Source organism: Danio rerio, chromosome 17 (assembly GCF_052040795.2).
Source record: "Danio rerio strain M-AB ecotype USA chromosome 17, GRCz13ab, whole genome shotgun sequence".
Lineage (NCBI taxonomy): Eukaryota > Metazoa > Chordata > Actinopteri > Cypriniformes > Danionidae > Danio > Danio rerio.
In genome coordinates, this window is record NC_141037.1 from 57,192,501 (window position 1) to 57,211,114 (window position 18,614).

At 38.7% G+C, this 18,614-nt stretch overlaps 2 protein-coding genes across 10 annotated transcripts in view; one reads left to right on the forward strand and one right to left on the reverse strand.

Moving 5' to 3' along the window:
- The window catches only part of trappc12 (trafficking protein particle complex subunit 12), a 37,241-nt gene extending 25,155 nt beyond the window's left edge, over positions 1-12,086 (reverse strand). For 4 of the 7 annotated variants that reach the window (XR_015512798.1, XR_015512796.1, XR_015512797.1 and 1 more), the window contains 4 exon segments: positions 12,033-12,086; positions 9,839-10,144; positions 6,545-7,371; positions 3,711-3,827 (listed from right to left, as the gene is read on the reverse strand). Coding sequence is in view for 2 of the 7 variants with exons in the window: in NM_001080644.4 (NP_001074113.4) it covers positions 3,711-3,827; positions 6,545-7,371; positions 9,839-10,124 (1,230 nt within the window). In the remaining 5 variants the exon portion in view is untranslated. 7 annotated transcript variants of the gene reach the window in all.
- Positions 12,087-12,220: 134 nt separating this feature from the next.
- eipr1 (EARP complex and GARP complex interacting protein 1) overlaps positions 12,221-18,614 on the forward strand; it is a 55,618-nt gene continuing 49,224 nt past the window's right edge. For all 3 annotated transcript variants that reach the window (NM_001430912.2, NM_001430911.2, NM_001006065.3), the window contains 2 exon segments: positions 12,221-12,370; positions 14,958-15,041. In NM_001430912.2, the coding sequence (NP_001417841.2) occupies positions 12,329-12,370; positions 14,958-15,041 (126 nt within the window). In that variant the 5' untranslated portion in view covers positions 12,221-12,328.

An 18,614-nucleotide genomic window follows, 5' to 3' on the forward strand; every position in this document is an offset into this window, starting at 1 on the left:
TGTGTGTGTGCGTCTGTGTGTGTGTACGTCTGTGTGTGTGTGTGTGTTGTTCGTGTTCAGAGGCAAATCAGTGAGGCAGTAATTCTGAACCCTTAGAGCTGCAGCTGGCACTCGGCATACGACACACACACACACACATGCACACACAGCGCACATACTGTACTACACGATTGAATGAGAGGGGACTACAAAATAAATGAATAATTAATTATTGAATAAATATGTTTAAAATGATTATTTAAAATTTTAGAGAGGCATTTTAAGGAATTCTCCACCAAAAGGCTCAGTTTACAAGTCTAGCGTTAAACAGTTAACCATTTTTGAATCCATTCATCTGCTTTTTTTGTTCTGACGAGTCATCTTTAGCTTAGCTTAGCATAATGAATTGAATCGGATTAGACCATTAGCATTCTGTAACTGTTCATTTTCCATCAGTATTACATGATGTGACTGCAGAAGACTCAAGCTTTAAATAGGAAAGTTATCAAAACTCTTTAGTGAATGTTTTTGAACTAAATGCTAATGGTCTAATCTGATTCAATTCATTAAGCTAAGCTAAAAGTGAGCCTGTAATGTAAACAAGAAATCAGCTGAATGGATTTAAAAATGGTCAACTGTTTTAACTCAAAAAAAAAAAAATGCTCAGAAACATTGCTTAGCTTAGCATAATGAATTGAATCGGATTAGACCATTAGCATTTCGTAATTGTTCATTTTCCTTTAGTCGTATTACATGATGTGACTACAGAAGACTTAAGCTTTAAACTCTTTTTCTGAGTTTTTATTGAAATGCTAATGGTCTAATCTGATTTAATTCATTAAGCTAAGCTAAGCTAAGCTTAAAGTGACCCCAAAATGTGAACGAAATCAGCTGAATGGGTTCAAAAATGGTCAACTGTTTAGCTTTAAAAAATTGCTTAAAATTAGCTTAGCATAATGAATTGAATCCGATTAGACCATTAGCATTTCGTAATTGTTCATTTTTCATCTCTCTTATTACATGATGTGACTACAGAAGACTCAAGTTTTAAATAGGAAAATTATCGAAACGCTTTTTTTGAGTTTTTAATTAAATGCTAATGGTCTAATCTGATTCAATTCATCACGCTAAGCTAAGCTTAAAGTGACCCTAAAATGAAACAAGAAATCACCTGAATGGATTAAAAAATTGTCAACTGTTTACCTTTAAAAAAAATGGCTAGCTTAGCATAATGAATTGAATCTGATTAGACCATTAGCATTACATCATTGTTCATTTCCGTCTGTCTTATTACACAATGTATCTATAGAAAACTTGAGCTTAAAATAGGAAAGTTATCAAAACAATTTTTCTGAATGTTTTTGAACTAAATGCTAATGGTCTAATCTGATTCAATCCATTATGCGAAGTTAAAAGTGAGCCTGTAACATGAACAAGAAATCAGCTGAATGGATTTAAAAATGGTCAACTGTTTTAACTCTAAAAAATGTTCATACAATTGCTTAGCTTAGCATAGTTAATTGAACCATATTAGACCATTAGCATATCATAATTGTTCATTTTCCATCAGCCGTATTACATGATGTGACAACAGAAGACTCAAGCTTTAAATGAGAAAATTATCAACACTCTTTTCTGATTTTTTTAAACGAAATGCTAATGGCCTAAGCTGATTCAATTCCTTTTGCTAAGCTAAGCTTAAAGCGACCTCGAAATGTGAACAGGAAATGGGCTTAAAAGATTCAAAAATAGTCAACTGTTTAACTCTAAAAAGAAGCTTAAAATTAGCTTAGCTTAGCATAAGGAATGGAATCAGATTAGACCATTAGCATTTTGTAATTATTCATTTTTCATCTCTCTTATTACATGATGTGACTACAGAAGACTCAAGCTTTAAACAGGAAAATTATCAAAAGGCTTTTTTTTTTAGTTTTTAATGAAATGCTAATGGTCTAATCTGATTCAATTCATCACGCTAAGCTAAAAGTGACCCCAAAATGTGAACAAGAAATCGACTGAATGGACTCAAAAATGGTCAACTGTTTAACTCTTAAAAAAATAGCTTAGCTAAGCATAGTGAATTGAATCGGATTAGACCATTAGCATTACATCATTGTTCATTTCCGTCTGTCTTATTACACAATGTATCTATAGCAGACTTGACCTTAAAATAGGAAAATTATCAAAACTCTTTTCTGAATGTTTTTGAACTGAATGCTAATGGTCTAACCCGATTTAATTCATTATGCTAAGCTAAGCTAAAAGTGACATTGAAACTTGAACAAGAAAACGGCTGAATCGATTAAAAAATGGTCAACTGTTTAACTCTAAGAGACTGTTTAAAAAAAATAGCTTAGCTTAGCGTATCGAATTCAATCATATCAAACCATTAGCATGTATTATGCTATGTATTAATCTTTTTTATAGATTACTTTGCTACATGGCTATTGGCTAACAAGTTTTACCGGTAGGTATCACTAACATGCTGTTATTGCCATGGATTAGCATGTATATGTTAAGCACACTGCAGGCTAGCATTAGCAAGTTGTGTGTGTATATTTCAGGCTTGTACACTAATTAAGAAGTACCTAACAGGATTCTAGCCTGTTTACATGATCTTAGTTTGTTTTTGACAGTGATAGAATGAATCTTTGAAAAATGTACACATGAATTAATATGCTCTTTTTTTTTTACAATGTTTTATCACACTGCTAGTGTGGATTTATACTATTACTTAGCATGTTTGCTAACATACACTACCTGACAAAATTTTGTCTAGGACCCCAGTTGTAAGAGCAACAAATAATAACTTGACTTCAAGTTGATCATGTGTAAAAGTGTCAGAAGGTGGATTTTTCTGCTGAATCATCTGTTGATCTGCATCCCAATCATCACCAATACTGCAGAAGACCTACTGGAACCAGCATGGAGCCAAGATTCTCACAGATATCAGTCAAGTTTGGTAAAAGAGAAGTCATGGTTTGGGGTTCATTCAGTATGGGGGCGTGCGAGAGATCTGCAGAGTGGAGGATCAACATCAACAGCCTGAGGTATCAAGACATTTGTGCTGCTCATTACATTACAAACCACAGGAGAGGGACAATTCTCCAGCAGGATAGCGCTCCTCATACTCCAGCCTCCACATCAAAGCTCCTGAAAGCAAAGAAGCTCAAGCTGCTCCAGGATTGGCCAGCCCAGTCACCAGACATGAACATTATTGAGGATGTCCAGGGTTAAGATGAAGGAGAAGGCGATGAAGATGAACACAAAGAGTCTTGATGAACTCTGGGAGTCCTGCTGAAGGCTTTCTTCTTCATTCCAGATGACTTTATTAATCAGTGATTTGAGTTATGTCAGAGATGTATGGATGCAGTCCTCCAAGCTCATGATGGAGTCAGACACAATATTCATTCTGTCTCCACTGCAGCAGGACTTTATATTCTATACTGGACATTATTTCTGTTCAGTGATGAGACTTTAGTCTGAGCAGAGTCAGATCTTACTGTCCTAATCTAATCATTAATAATCAATGCATGATCAGATTTTATTGAGCTCAAATCAGCGTCATCTAGAGGCCTTTGCCTTTCATATAAGCCACTTCTGATACCAAATGATCAACTAGAAGTCAATTTATTAGTTGTTGTTCCTAAAACTTAGACAGGTGACAAGATTTTTGTCAGATAGTGTTTTTTAACACTAGACACAAAGAACAAATATGACTGACTACTCACAATTAGCCGCTTGAGACCCAAGAAGTTTTGCTCCACAGAGTTAGCCGAGAGCACCTGCCTCTTCATCGCTGCCTGCTCGCCCAGAAAACGCTGCATGAGATCTTTCACTGCATCGCCCTGTGAATCAGAAACATCACAAATACATTAATTCATTCATTTTATTTTCAGCTTAGTCCCTTTATTAATCAGGGGTCGCCACAGCGGAATGAACCACCAACTTATCCAGCATACAGTTTGTTTTATTTAGCGGACGCCCTTCCAGCTGCAACCCAACACTGGTAAACACCCATACACACTCATTCACACACATACACTACGGCCGATCTAGTTTATTTAATTCCCCTATAGCGCATGTGCTTGGACTGTGGGGGAAACCGGAGCACATGTTAACACGGGGGGAACGTGCAAACTCCATAAAAAAATGACAACTGACCCAGCCAAGGCTCGAATCAGCGACCTTCTTGCTTTGAGGTGACAGTGATACTCACTGTGCTAACCCATCACAAATATATTTGACTTCTAATTCCAGTGCATTAATACATTAAGCTAGCATTGACCAACATGATTCACTCTGTCTTAGGGCTCTATTTTGACGGTCCATGCGCAGAGCGCAAAACGCAGGGCGCAAACGCTTTCAGGGCGTGTCAGAACGCATTTTTGCTAATTTAAGGACGGGAAAATCTGCTTTGGTCTAAAAGCGTTGAGTTTATTTTCTTAATGAGTTATAGGTGTGTTTCGAGAATAAACCAATCAGAGTCTCATCTCCCATTCCCTTTAAGAGCCAGCTGCGTCGCGCCATAAGCGCATTGCTATTAACATGACGTAAAGTAAGTTCACTTTCGCTTGTGCTCTCGTGGATGGGGAAACCTTGCAGCACAGACATCAATTAGCCTAAAAATAATTAATTTCCTTTGTTAAGCGCAAAGATTTGTTTCAAAACTATTTCTAAATTCAGTTCTAATTTCCAGCAAACGAATAAATGAACAATAATAACGAAGTGTGTTCAAAATACTGAGTTAAACACATGCTGTGCCCCATATGGTCTAAAACCTGACAAGTGTTCAAATCTAAGCTTGTTTTTAATAAAACAAATATAAATATGGATATAATAAATAATACTGCTAATAATAATAACATTATACAAAAGCAAATTGAATGAACTGAAAAAGCCTCCCGAGATGAAGAAAGTATGACGGCAATGGTTTTAAATTCATGTAGGCTAGAAATTAATATGTTTTGTAATATTTTAATCATTTATATTTATATCCTATATATATCCTTATTATATATATCCTTAATATATTATATATTTTTCATATGTAAAGATATTTGCGATTTGCTCTGCATCTTGTGTGTAGTGTGTAAGCCAGGCGCACTTTGCGCCAGACAATAGACCGACTTTGTTCTGGTCTAAAGAACAGACTATTTACAGTTTCTCAAAATAGCAACGCGCCAAAACACGCCTGCTTTGTTAGACCAGAACGCCTATGGGCGCACATTTGAGCGCAAATGCATTTGCTATTTAAACAGTGTGGCGCAACACCTCAAAATGACCCTTGCGCCGAGATTCAAGTAGCAAAAGACTATTGCGACGCGTCTTGCGCCACATTGCGACAGGTGTATGATAGGGCCCTTAAGGCTGATTTATACTTCTGCGTCAAACACCGGCGTATGCTACGACGCTGACGCATAACCCTTCGCCGTAGCCGTCACTGACGTGCACCTCTCAAAAAATGTAACTACACGTCGCAACGACGCGTAGCGTAAGCTCTGTGATTGGTCGGCTTGGTAGCGCTGACGAGTCTGGGCGGGACCGAGAGCCGCGCGAATGGCGCGAGCGATTGTTTACAAGTGTGGAGTCCCGTGAAGGAGCTCCGGATGAAAAGTTTTGTTTTGTGTTTACCTCATAGTTAAAGTTGTTGCACGTCCGCCGGTTCCTGCCTCAAAATGAGCGAGTTTGAGCCACTTGTACATCCTGGAAGTGTTCAGGAAACGCAAAACACGACACAGACGAACATTTACACCTCACTGCCCACTAGCGTTTCAGAAGTGTTAATGCAGACCAACAGAGACAGCGCGCAGAAGTATAAATGCACAGCTACGCGCGTTGCCTGCGCCTTGGGTTACGCCGGTTACTTGACGCAGAAGTATAAATCAGGCTTTAGTCTTCAAAAAAAGCATTTTATTTGTCCTACCAGATGATAACAGATTTTTTTTGCCTGTGATCTAGCCTGAATATTGCTTTCTCACTACAACCGAACCGATTTAGAGTTCGTTTAAACCATAACACCTCATTCAGGTGATCTCAGATTGTTTTGGCGCAGATCAGAGCACGATTGCGGCGTTCATTCATTCATTCATTCATTCTCTAGTCGGCTTAGTCCCTTTATTAATCAGGGGTCGCCACAGCGGAATGAACCACCAACTTATCCAGCATGTGTTTTTTTTTACGCGCCGGATGCCCTTCCAGATGCAACCCATCTCTGGGAAACATCCATAAACACTCAATCACATTCATACACTATGGACAATTAAGCCTACCCAAATCACCTGTACCGCATGTCTTTAGACTGTGGAGGAAACCGAAGCACTCGGAGGAAACCCAGGGAGAACATGCAAACTCGACACAGAAACGCCAACTGACCCAGCCAAGGCTCGAACCAGCGACCTTCTTGCTATGAGATGACAGCACTACCTACTGCACCACTGCTTCGCCTTGCTGTGTTCATATACGTCCAAAGCTAATAATGCAAAAGCGCCAGGTTTCCTATCAAACATCTAGGTGTGAAAGCATTCTTAATCCTAGTTTAAGTGTATTGTGAAACAGCACTGACCTGCAGGTTGTCAAACTTGAGTCCAGGCATGGCCAGCTGCTCTCTGGGTATCTGACCAGGGCTGATCTGCTGTGTGGCCACCGAAATCAGCACTTTCCTAGTGTCATCAGAGGGAAGCCAAGCATCGTATCTCTTATCCAGCTCGCTATTGATCAGAGCGCTCGCAAAGGGGTCATCTCCACTCGAAAACACGGCCTGCAGCTTATTCATGGGTGCTGAGACCTCAACAGGACTCCCTTGTGGTTTGTTCGCAGCTGGTGTAAAGTACGTGCTGGTTGGTACAGCTTCCTGAGGAGATTCCGGAGGATTGAGCGACTCTGCGTTCGGGTTGCTGACGGATATAAAAGAGGTGGACGTCGTGAAGGAATCGAAGAAGTCTGAGGCAGGGTTGACCGCGCCGTTATCCGTGAAGAACTTACTGAGGCTGGGACTCGGCTGGCACACCTGCGGGATGAGTTTGTTGGGGGTTTCTGTGCTGCCCGTGGTAAAACTGGGAGATTTGACAAGCGTAGGTTGGAAGCCGTCGGGAACCAGAGCTTGTGTTTTGGGCTGCGCTGCCTGGCTGAAGATCGTACACACTGGGACGGGATCTTCTCTAGGGGTTGAAATGGTATTTATTTCGATGGATGCGTCCTGAGATTCGGGAGTTTCAAGGTTTGGAGGAGTGATTTCCCTTTTGTCATCATCCGCCTGAATGATCTTCTCCTCTTGCTTCTCTTCTTCCAATAAACCCTCAGATGTTTCTTCATGATCAGCACTATCATCTTTGTTTGGCTCTTCTGCATCTGGATCAGGTGTTTTAGACGCCTCTTCATCATCATTCTGCCCTAAAACTAGACACATGTCGATAATAAATAATTCAACATATAATGATAATGAGCACAATATCATAACATTTTAATATCTTGGGCAGTTCAAAATACCGTAACTGAGGCCTCGTTTACACTTGTGCGTTTTAGTTTTAAAACGGCGTTTTAGATCAAAAACGATCTGCATCCACACTAGCATTTCACCTATACATATCTCCGTCCACACTACGCCACCAAAAACGTATATCACGTGACTATTCGCGCTCTCTGGGCATGCGCGTTCTAGTATAAACAGGAAGCGTGTGTATCGCTCGGTATTTAGTTATTGTTAGTCAACAAACGCCGGTTGAACAATGAACGCAATGGCAAAGAAAGCAAGAGAGGTGTTTTTGTGGACAGACGACGAGGTCGAGTTGTTACTAAACGTAACAAATGAATAACTGCACAATGCCGCCAAAAACAGACAATAGTGCAAACAACGCTCCCATTTCTGTGCCCATGTTGTTGTTTACAGTGAAGGCTGGTCTGCTGTCTTCCGGTAGCGTTAAAGCCATGTGTTATAGTCATGTGATAGCGGCTTGACGAATTAGGGAAGGATATGCAATGACACAAAAGACCCAATCAGGTAGCGAATCTCAGCAGCCCCGCCTCCATTTTCAGATGTCTCCGTTTTCCCTCATTCACACTGAGACGGATCAGCAGCGCTTCAGAATAAAATCGGCCTCTTCAACGGTTCCAAAACGCTCCGTTTTCGGCGCTCAAAAACTCCGGCGTAGTGTGGACGGATGGCGTAACCGTAGCAAAACGTATGCGTTTTCAAACTGAAATGCATTAGTGTAAACGGGGCCTGATTTTTCATCATGTTTTATAATAACGTTTAGAGTGCTTTTTGAGAATATTTAGATTGTTGTATTGGCAGTGGTTGTTCATCACAGCAACAAATGCATAAAGACTTAAAGGGCACCTATGATGCAAAAATCACTTTTATAAGCCGGTTTAAACATAATCATAGTTAATCATATTTAAGTTTATTTTACTTAATACTAAGTTTGGTGAACTGAACAATTTAAGTATAGTCTACAAAACTGGCAAGTTAAATAAACTTAAATATGAAAGTTTTGGGAGACTCCATTATTCAATTAAATTGAGGCAACGAGTCTACTCAATTAATTTAGTTCAGTCAACATATTAGGGTTTTCAGTGTGTGTGCATATATATATATATATATATATATATATATATATATATATATATATATATATATATATATATATATATATATATATATATATATATATATATGCATGTGTGTGCATGCGTGTGTAATAATATACTATGAATAAATTTTCAACAAAAAATAAGTAGCCATTTATTCATATTATATCATTATTATTATTATTATATATTATTATTATTATTATTATTATTTTATCATTAATATACCTTAAGCCATTTGTTTTCTGATTTAAAAAAAGACCTTGCACATAAAAGATTGCACATATTAGAATTTTACAGTCAAGACTACATTTGTGAAAATGACCTATGTTTTTCAAAGGATTGATTATGATTTTGAGCTCACTACACTTGGAATCTTAAGTTTATGCATTTTCATGGTAAATACGTTAAATTAACTCATACTCATATTTTTAAGTGATAGAACCAAAATGCTCAATTTTAAGTTATGTTCAGTCGGCTTTACTTAATTGTTTAAGTAAAGACAACATTAGGGTTTACAGTGCACCACAAATGAAACGCTCCAGGGTTTGTTTGAAAGCGTACTGAGAACACCTCTTCAAGCAGGTCTCGGTACGCTTTTTTGGTCCGCTTTTGGTGCTCACTCGAGTACGATCGCTACATTCACACCTGCCCAAACGAACCGCACCAAGAAAGAAAACGAACTCAAGTGCGATTCAACCCAACTAAATAAGGCAGGTGTGAAAGCACTTTAAAAATGAGAGGTTTGTACTGACTGTATATGTTTCATATCGTTTATGAACCCAAATAAGGCCTAAATGTATGTTTTAAGTATTTTTATTTGTAATCGGTAACATTTCAGAGACTCTGAATGTGTTCATATACGTTTTATTTATTTATTTTCTATAATCGAAGAGGTTACAGTACAGGTTACAGTAGGCTATTTTATTGATCTGCAGTTATAATCAAATCATGTTCATAGAAAGGTTAGTAATAAACATATACATAAGTATTTATTTATTTAAAGCATTTGTTTAGTAAGAAGTGCTTCTCATATGATATGTGAAACTCAAGCGAGAATGACGTCGACTGCAGCTTTCTGTCGAACACCACGCCTGCCAGAAGGGTGTCATTGGGCAGTAGAGACACAAGCCTGATAAAGGTGACCCGTACCGAACAATATTGTACCATACTGTACCACCAAGTGTAAACGAGCCTTTAGATCAATATCGTGATAGTACCATAAATCGCAATTAAAGCTTTTAAACACAACAAGACAAATTGAGCCTACCTAAAAGCGAGTCAATAGGAACCGCGTCCTCTTCCTCGCTGTTGGGCGAGTCTGAAATCATCACGCTCTCCATCATCTGGTCGTTCAGCTTGTCCATGAGGCTCTCAGAGTGAATGCTGTCGTCCTGCGGTGAAGCAAAGTTTTCGACGTCCAGATCGATGCTCTCCTCTCGAAATGAAGCTTCTGTTAGGTCATTCTGGGGTGGGACAGAGGTCTCGGGGGTCTCAATGCCTGCATCTATATCCAGAGTGATGGGCCTCTGAGCTGGACCTTCACTGCTGTCCATGAGTCCAGCCTGAGTGTTCCCTGTGATTCCCAATTAAAGCACACACAGGTCAGTACATCAGGTGCAAATAAAACCGATCACTTCAATTAAAGACCAGAGTCGGGTGAGACTTTTATTTCAGTGTGCTGATGTGTTTATAACTGAAACTGAATATTGAGTAGGGGGCGGAGCTTTGCTGTGCAAATCATTCCAGTAACAGTAAGAGGGGCGTGGTTAAGAATATTACTAAACAGTTGCTATTGAAATCTTCAGGTTGACGTCAAAAGAAGGACCAGCTCAAAACGCAGAGGTAAATGGTCAATTTTGATTGAAGATTACCAAAACAAGTTTTTTTTCCAGTGGATTAACTTGCACGGATTAGTTATTCACTTAACGAATAATAATGTGAAGATAAAACATATGTTATTGTGATTTTTTTTTTTTTCATTTTATTTACATATGTGTGAAAGTCCAATGTACCTACCATTGCTAAAAGTGTTCTTGTGAGAAGTTAAATGCAAAAGTAAATTCATTTACTTCAGTAATTGTTATGTTTTTTATTTATTTATTTAATTTTTGCTCTCTCTTCTTATTTCTGGCTCTGATTTATTTCCTTTTATTTGTTTATTATTTATCATTTTTCGCCAGGGGTGGGGTATTAATAGAAATTGCAGTTGGTTGTTATTCTTATCTGTATGTGTGCACGATTTTTCCACCTGTTTAATAAAAATTTGATCCTAAAATATATAACAATGAGAGCTTGCACAATGAATATTGTACATTTTGATTTTACGCAGTCTTTAAGCTCACTAAATGCCCCTGTGACAAAGAAATACATGCTGTAACATACAGTGTACCTTTATTACGAAAAAAAAAGTCAACATTGTTTTGTGATGATTGCTTTCGAAATACTGCTTCATGAGCACTCCGGGTGCTCCGGTTTCCCCACAGTCCTAAGACATGCGGTTCAGGTGAATTGGGTAGGCTAAAACGGTTGATAGTATATGCGTGTGAATGAGAGTGTATGGGTGTTTCCCAGAGATGGGTTGCAGCTGGAAGGGCATCCGCTGCGTAAAAACACATGCTGGATAAGTTGGCGGATAGAGGTAAAGTTGGTTTTATATTCGCACATTCTGACTTTTCCCTTAATAATATAATTTCAGAAAATTATTATTTGCAAGCTCTAAACAGCTAAATCATATTAGCAGCCAATGACTTTCAAAGTACAACATTGTTCCCAGTCAAAATACATTGTTAACGTTGTTTTCAAGTCATATTTGCATGCTAATTCCGATCGAATATTCAAAGTAACATGGTAAACAATTTATAGACTTCTAAATGAACGAATATGCGAATATAAAACTAACTTTACCTCTATAGTTGGCGGTTTATTCCGCGGTGGCGACCCCGGATTAATAAAGGGACTAAGCCAACAAGAAAATAAATGAATGAATGAATAATAATTGCGAAATGCAATACAATATTTACAATTATGTGTTTCATTAGGAGTGCAGTATTAAACATATGCTTTTAAGCTTTAAAGTATTATACAAATACAGTTAAGTGCAGTTAAATTTAAGTGCATTCAAAAATTCTCCTTTATATATTTAGCCTATTTAGCATGAAATTAAATAAAGCAAACCTAAGATATGACAAATAAACTCTATTTTAAATATCTGAAACCCTTTCTTTGTCTCTAACCAACACAAAACAGAGGTTCATCATCCTCATATTCATCTCAGGGCTAAACAGAAATACAAACATACTGAAGAAGCCATAGTCAAATATGATTAGGCTAGCATATCTACAGAGCTCTGTGACGACAACATGAATTCACACTAAATTCAATGACTGAACGGCATTTTGAAGACTTTCACAGTCTTTACACAGAAACAGTACTTTACTAAAACTGTAAAAACATGATTTTACCTTCAGTTAAATGAACGCTGAGATGACAGCGGTGTAAACAAACGCATGCGCACTAGCGTAGAAACGATCCCTACGGTGTACGAAAGGTGACAAACATCCCCGCTGCGGATTCACGAACAAACTTACGCTAAAGCTTGACTACATACCCAAGCGCATTACGTAAGTTGTCGTGCGCTGTTTGCGTACTCATCATTTTTACTCTCGCGGAACTGCTGTACGTGTTATTAGTATTTGATAAAGAGGAGAATGTTTATCTCTGAATTTCATGATATATAAATACTTGAATGGTAAACAAGATGGAGGATGATGCACCGGTTATTTATGGCCTGGAGTTTCAGGTAACGTTACTGAATGGCTTCATAATTTGTCTTTATATTCTTGCACACAGTAGCCTCATATAAATACAATGGCTTTTTAAATCTGCTTTATTATTTCAAGTTTCATATCAGATGGTTATTAAGCATGTTTTAGTACCTATATTATAAATATAGAGATATATGTTTCGTTTCAATAACACTCAATGTATGTTTATTATATCACCTACCTACTGTTATTACCATTACATTCAATTATATTGTATAGTGCATATACTACATTATATTGCGGTGTATTTGTGTGTGTGTGTGTGTGTGTGTGTACATAAATATTAAATGTCAATAGTGCCAAAAATATCTATCTATCTATCTATCTATCTATCTATCTATCTATCTATCTATCTATCTATCTATCTATCTATCTATCTATCTATCTACTATCTATCTATATTCATTCATATTTTTTTACTTAGTCCCTTTATTAATGAGGGGTCGCCAACTTATCCAGCATATGTTTAAAGCAGCAGATGGCCTTCCAGCTGCAACCCAGTACTGGGAAACACCCATACACTCACATTCACACACAATACACTATGGTCAATTTAGTTCATGATTTCACCTGTAGCGCATGTGTTTGGACTGTGGGGGAAACCGGAGCACCTGGAGGAAACCCACGCCAACACAGGGAGAACATGCAAACTCCACACAGAAATACCAGCTGACCCAGCCGGGGCTTGAAACAGTGACCTTCTTGCTGTGGGGCGACGGACAGCACTACCTAATGTGCCACCGTGCCGCCTATAGATGTAGATATAGACGACCCTGGTTCGAGCCTCAGCTGGGTCAGTTGGCATTTCTGTTGCCATGATGACAGTAAACTAGACTAGATATTCTTCTATACAGCTTAAAGAGACATTTAAATGCTTAACTAGGTTAATTAGATGAACTAGGCAGGTTTGGGTAATTAGGCAAGTTATTGTATAACAATGTTTTTTTTCTGTAGACAATTGACAACAAAATTAGCTTAAAGGGGGCTAATAATTTTGTCCTTTAAATGGTTTAAAAAATTCAAAACTGCTTTCATTCTAGCCGAAATAAAACAAATAAGACTTTCTCCAGAAGAAAAAAATATTATCAGACATACTGTGAAAAATTCCTGAATCTGTTAAACATCATTTGGGAAATAATTAAAAAAGAAAATAAAAATCAAAGGGGGGCGAATAATTCTGACTTCAACTGTAAAAAATATTGCGATCACAATTTTTTAAAAATCGATTTCTTAACATTTATAAGTACCATTTGTTGAGCGTTTTGTACAGTTTGATAGATCCCAAACTACTTTGCGTGACGTCATACTTAACAAGCTGATTTTTACATCAGTTCAGCAACCCACACATCATTCATTTTCTTTTCGGCTTAGTCCCTTTATTAATCTGGGGTCGCCACAGCAGAATGAACCGCCAACTTATCCAGCATATGGATTTACGCAGTGGATGCCCTTCCAGTTGCAACCCATCTCTGCGAAACATCCATACACACTCATTCACACTCATACACTATGGACAATTCAGCCAATTCACCTGTAGTGCATGTCTTTGGACTGTGGGGGAAACCAGAGCACCCGGAGGAAACCCACTGCGAACGCTGGGAGAACATGCAAACTCCACACAGAAACGCCAATTGACCCAGCCAAGGCTCGAACCAGCGACCTTCCTGCTGTGAGGCGACAGCACTACATACTGCGCCACTGCGTCGCCTTCCACACATCAATATAGTTTATTTAAATTATTTATTTACTTAGACTACAGTATATATATATATTCAATTTGTTTAATTTTAATGAACAAAATAAGCAGCAGTTTTTGTTATTTAGTGAGCTGCTTGTTTAGATTGCAATGTAACAATAAAAAAGCCATAAAAGTTGACTCAACTTAAAATTTCAGGGCTTTGTTGAGTTCACATAACTTTTAACTTTTTTACTGCTGTTGAGTCAATTTAAGTTGAGTTAAATCAAAAAGCTCTACAACAAGTTGCCTTATAAGGTCAACTTTATTCATTCATTTTCCTTCGGCCTAGTCCCTTATTTAACAGGGGACGCCACAGCGGAATGAACCGCCAACTATTCCGGAATATGTTCTATGCAGCGCATACCTTTCCATCCGAAACCCAGAATTAGGAAACATCTATACACACTTGCATTCACACTCATACACTACAGCCGATCCAGTTTATACAATTCCCCTATAGCGCATGTGTTTGTACTGTGGGGGAAACCAGAGCACCCAAAGGAAACCCACGCCAAAACGGGGAGAACATGCAAACTCCACACAGAATTGCCAACTGGCCCAGTTGGGACTCAAACCAGCGATCTTCTTGCCGTGAAGCGACAGTGCTAACCACTGAGCCACCGTGCTGCCTTTAAGGTTAACTTAAGTTAGAGTAAGAGTCAACTTTACAGTGTACTGTTTACTTTTATTGTGTGAACTTACTTTTAGACAGAAAATATGTTAATGAACCAACCCACCTATGATATCCGGAAAGCTGACAGCCATTTTGTGTCATATATGTGTGTGTGTGTGTGTATCATTAATGCATGGGCTGTGGTTTGCAGGCTCGAGCTCTGACAGCTCAGACAGCTGAGACAGATGCCATCAGGTTTCTAGTGGGCACACAGTCACTCAAATTTGATAACCAGGTGAGTGAACGTACGCATGGGATTATGGCGTGTCTGCTGTGGATTCAGCTGGAATCCTCAAATTTGATATAATGGTGTCAGTGCTGATGCTACAGAGTCTATTTTTATGTGTGCTGTTAATTCGTGTACATTTAAAGTGAACCTATTGTGCAAAAATCACTTTTATAAGGGGATTAAACACAGTGGTGTGTCAGCAGTGTGTGAATAAAAGCAGCTTCTAATAGTAAACAATTGTTTACTATTGTCAAACAGCATATTATTGTATTGTTTATAATCAGACTTGATGAAAACAGTCTGCAGAAACACTTTGATTGACATTCTACCTTTTGTACGTGTCATCAGAGGGGGAAAGCCCCGCCCACTAGTGACCATCTTTCCCTCATTAGCATAGACAGTGTGCCATTTCTGTAACGTTCCAACAAACTTTGATACTTTGCCATGCTTTGTTCCAAACCTCCATGAGTTTCTTTCTTCCAATGAACACAAAAGAAGATATTTAGAAGAATGCTGAAACCTGTAACTATTGACTTTTGTAGTATTTCATTCCTGTTATTGATGTCAGTAAAAGTGTTTCGCTTTTGATTACAACAGAAAAAGGCACTAGCTTCGTCCCAAATGGCACACTATACACTATACACTCATGCACTATGTACTTATGCACTTACACATTTAACAGGATAGTATATGTATGTAGTGTTGTCCCAAATGGAGCACTAATGTTTATTTTACTAAGCGGAAATTCAAACTGTTTCCCTGATGACGTTTAACGGTTGCCTAATCAGTGAAATAAACGACTGAATTATCAAATAATACCTGCCATGAGTATAACCGCGTTCACCATCGGGAGGCGCTATAATCACTCTCGTAGGAAAATTTTGCTTTCACCATCCAAAATAAATAAAGTTACACAACATGTGCGTCCGATAGCTCCGCCCCTTCCGCTGCGTAAGCAAACCTGCCGACGTTGAGTGCGTGAAGTGTCCATAGCTGCGTCCCAAATCGCATACTTATGCACTATTCTACGCCATTTTGTAGTATAAATAGTGTAAGTAGTGTGTTCACACTGAAAACTCTAATAATAATAAGTGCACTTTAATTACCCGGATGATGCACTCATTCAGCCGCTAAAATGAAGTGTGTAATGATGGACACTTCACGCACTTAACGACCACAGGTTTGCTTACGTAGAGGAAGGGGTGGAGCTATCGGACGCACATGTTGTGTAACTATTTATTTTGGATGGTGAAAGCAAAATTCTCCTACGAGAGTGATTATAGCGCCTCCTGATGGTGAATGCGGCAATACTCACGGCAGGTATTATTTGATAATTCGGTCGTTTATTTCACTGATTAGGCAACCGTCAAACGTCATCAGGGAAACGGTTTGAATTTCCACTTAGTAGAAAAAACATTAGTGTGCCATTTGGGACGACACTACATACACATACTATCCTGTTGAGTGTGTAAGTGCATAAGTACATAGTGCATGAGTGCATAGTGTATAGTGTGCCATTTGGGACGCAGCTTATGTGTCATCAAAGTGGGAAAGCCCCGCCCACTAGTGACCATCTCTCCCTCATTAGCAACAAACTTTGATACTTTGCCATGCTTTGTTCCAAACCTCTATGAGTTTCGTTCTTCCATTAAACACAAAAGAAGATATTTAGAAGAATGCTGAAACCTGTAACTATTGACTTTTGTAGTATTTCATTCCTGTTATTGATGTCAGTAAAAGTGTTTCGCTTTTGATTACAACAGAAAAAGACACTAGCTGCGTCCCAAATGACACACTATGCACTCATGCACTATGTACTTATGCACTTACACACTCAACAGGATAGTATATGTATGTAGTGTTGTCCCAAATGGAGCACTAATGTTTTGTTTTTACTAAGCGGAAATTCAAACCATTTCCCTGATGACGTTTGACGATTGCCTAATCAGTGAAATAAACGACTGAATTATCAAATAATACCTGCCATGAGTATAACCGCATTCACCATCGGGAGGCGCTATAATCACTCTCGTAGGAAAATTTTGCTTTCACCATCCAAAATAAATCAAGTTACACAACATGTGCGTCCGATAGCTCCACCCCTTCCTCTATGTAAACAAACCTGTGGTCGTTGAGTGTGTGAAGTGTCCATAGCTGCGTCCCAAATCGTATACTTATGCACTATTCTACGCCATTTTGTAGTTTAAATGGTGTATGTAGTGTGTTCACACTGAAAACTCTAATAATAATAAGAGCACTTTAATTACCCGGATGATGCACTCATTCAGCCGCTAAAATGAAGTGTGTAATGATGGACACTTCACGCACTCAACGACCACAGGTTTGCTTACGTAGAGGAAGGGGCGGAGCTATCGGACGCACATGTTGTGTAACTTTATTTATTTTGGATGGTGAAAGCAAAATTCTCCTACGTGAGTGATTATAGCGCCTCCCGATGGTGAATGCGGTTATACTCACGGCAGGTATTATTTGATAATTTGGTCGTTTATTTCAGTGGTTCTCAAAGTGGGGGTCGGGACCCCTTGAGGGGTCGCGGAACAATGAAGGGGGGTCGCCTGGTGATTTCCAAAAATCTACTTATTATTATTAGGCCATAAGAATTACCATATTTTATCCATAACCAACTGAAGAGAAAAAAAACAGTCGTTTATAGTTACTGTAATAGCTTATTTAATTGTTCTATTGGATTGCGACCCCTGGGGTAAATACATTATATTTAAGACAGCAATAGCGTCAGATGCAGCAGATTCATTTTATAACACCAGGTTAAACTTTTTGGCCCATTTACAGCACTGAGATACATAAAAAAATTAAACGAAGAGTAGACTTTGGTCTATTGGTGTGTGTGTGCGCGCGCCATTGCATGCAAGTTTTCTGTATTTATAACCACCTTAGAGGATATTGGGGGTCGCGAGTTACTGGCATTGTTATTTTAGGGGTTGCGTGCTGAAAAGATTGGGAACCCCTGGTTTATTTCACTGATTAGGCAACCGTCAAACGTCATCAGGGAAATGGTTTGAATTTCCGCTTAGTAGAAAAAACATTAGTGTGCCATTTGGGTCGACACTACATACACATACTATCCTGTTGAGTGTATGAGTGCATAGTGTATAGTGTGCCATTTGGGACGCAGCTATTCATTCCACACTTTAGCGGCTGAATGAGTGCATCATCCGGGTAATTAAAGTGCACATATTATTTTTAGAGTTTTCAGTGTGAACGCACTACTTACACTATTAATACTACAAAATGGCGTAGAATAGTGCATAAGTATGCGATTTGGGACACAGCTACTGATAAAGATTTGGAACCATTTGAGGGAGAGCGAACTTCAGTGCTACGGCAAGAGAGAAGGCTCATGTGATAATTCACTGTGGAGCAGAGGCTGATAAATCACAAGCCGGTCTCTCCAAGCCCAGCGCTCATTACACAACCTTCCAACGCCTCCAATTATCCTGTCCAGCCGTCGGAATTTATTTGTATTGCCTCCCTCCATAAAATTATAACGTTGCCTAATAATTCTCCTTCAGTGCAGTCCAACCCAAGGTTAATGGCTTC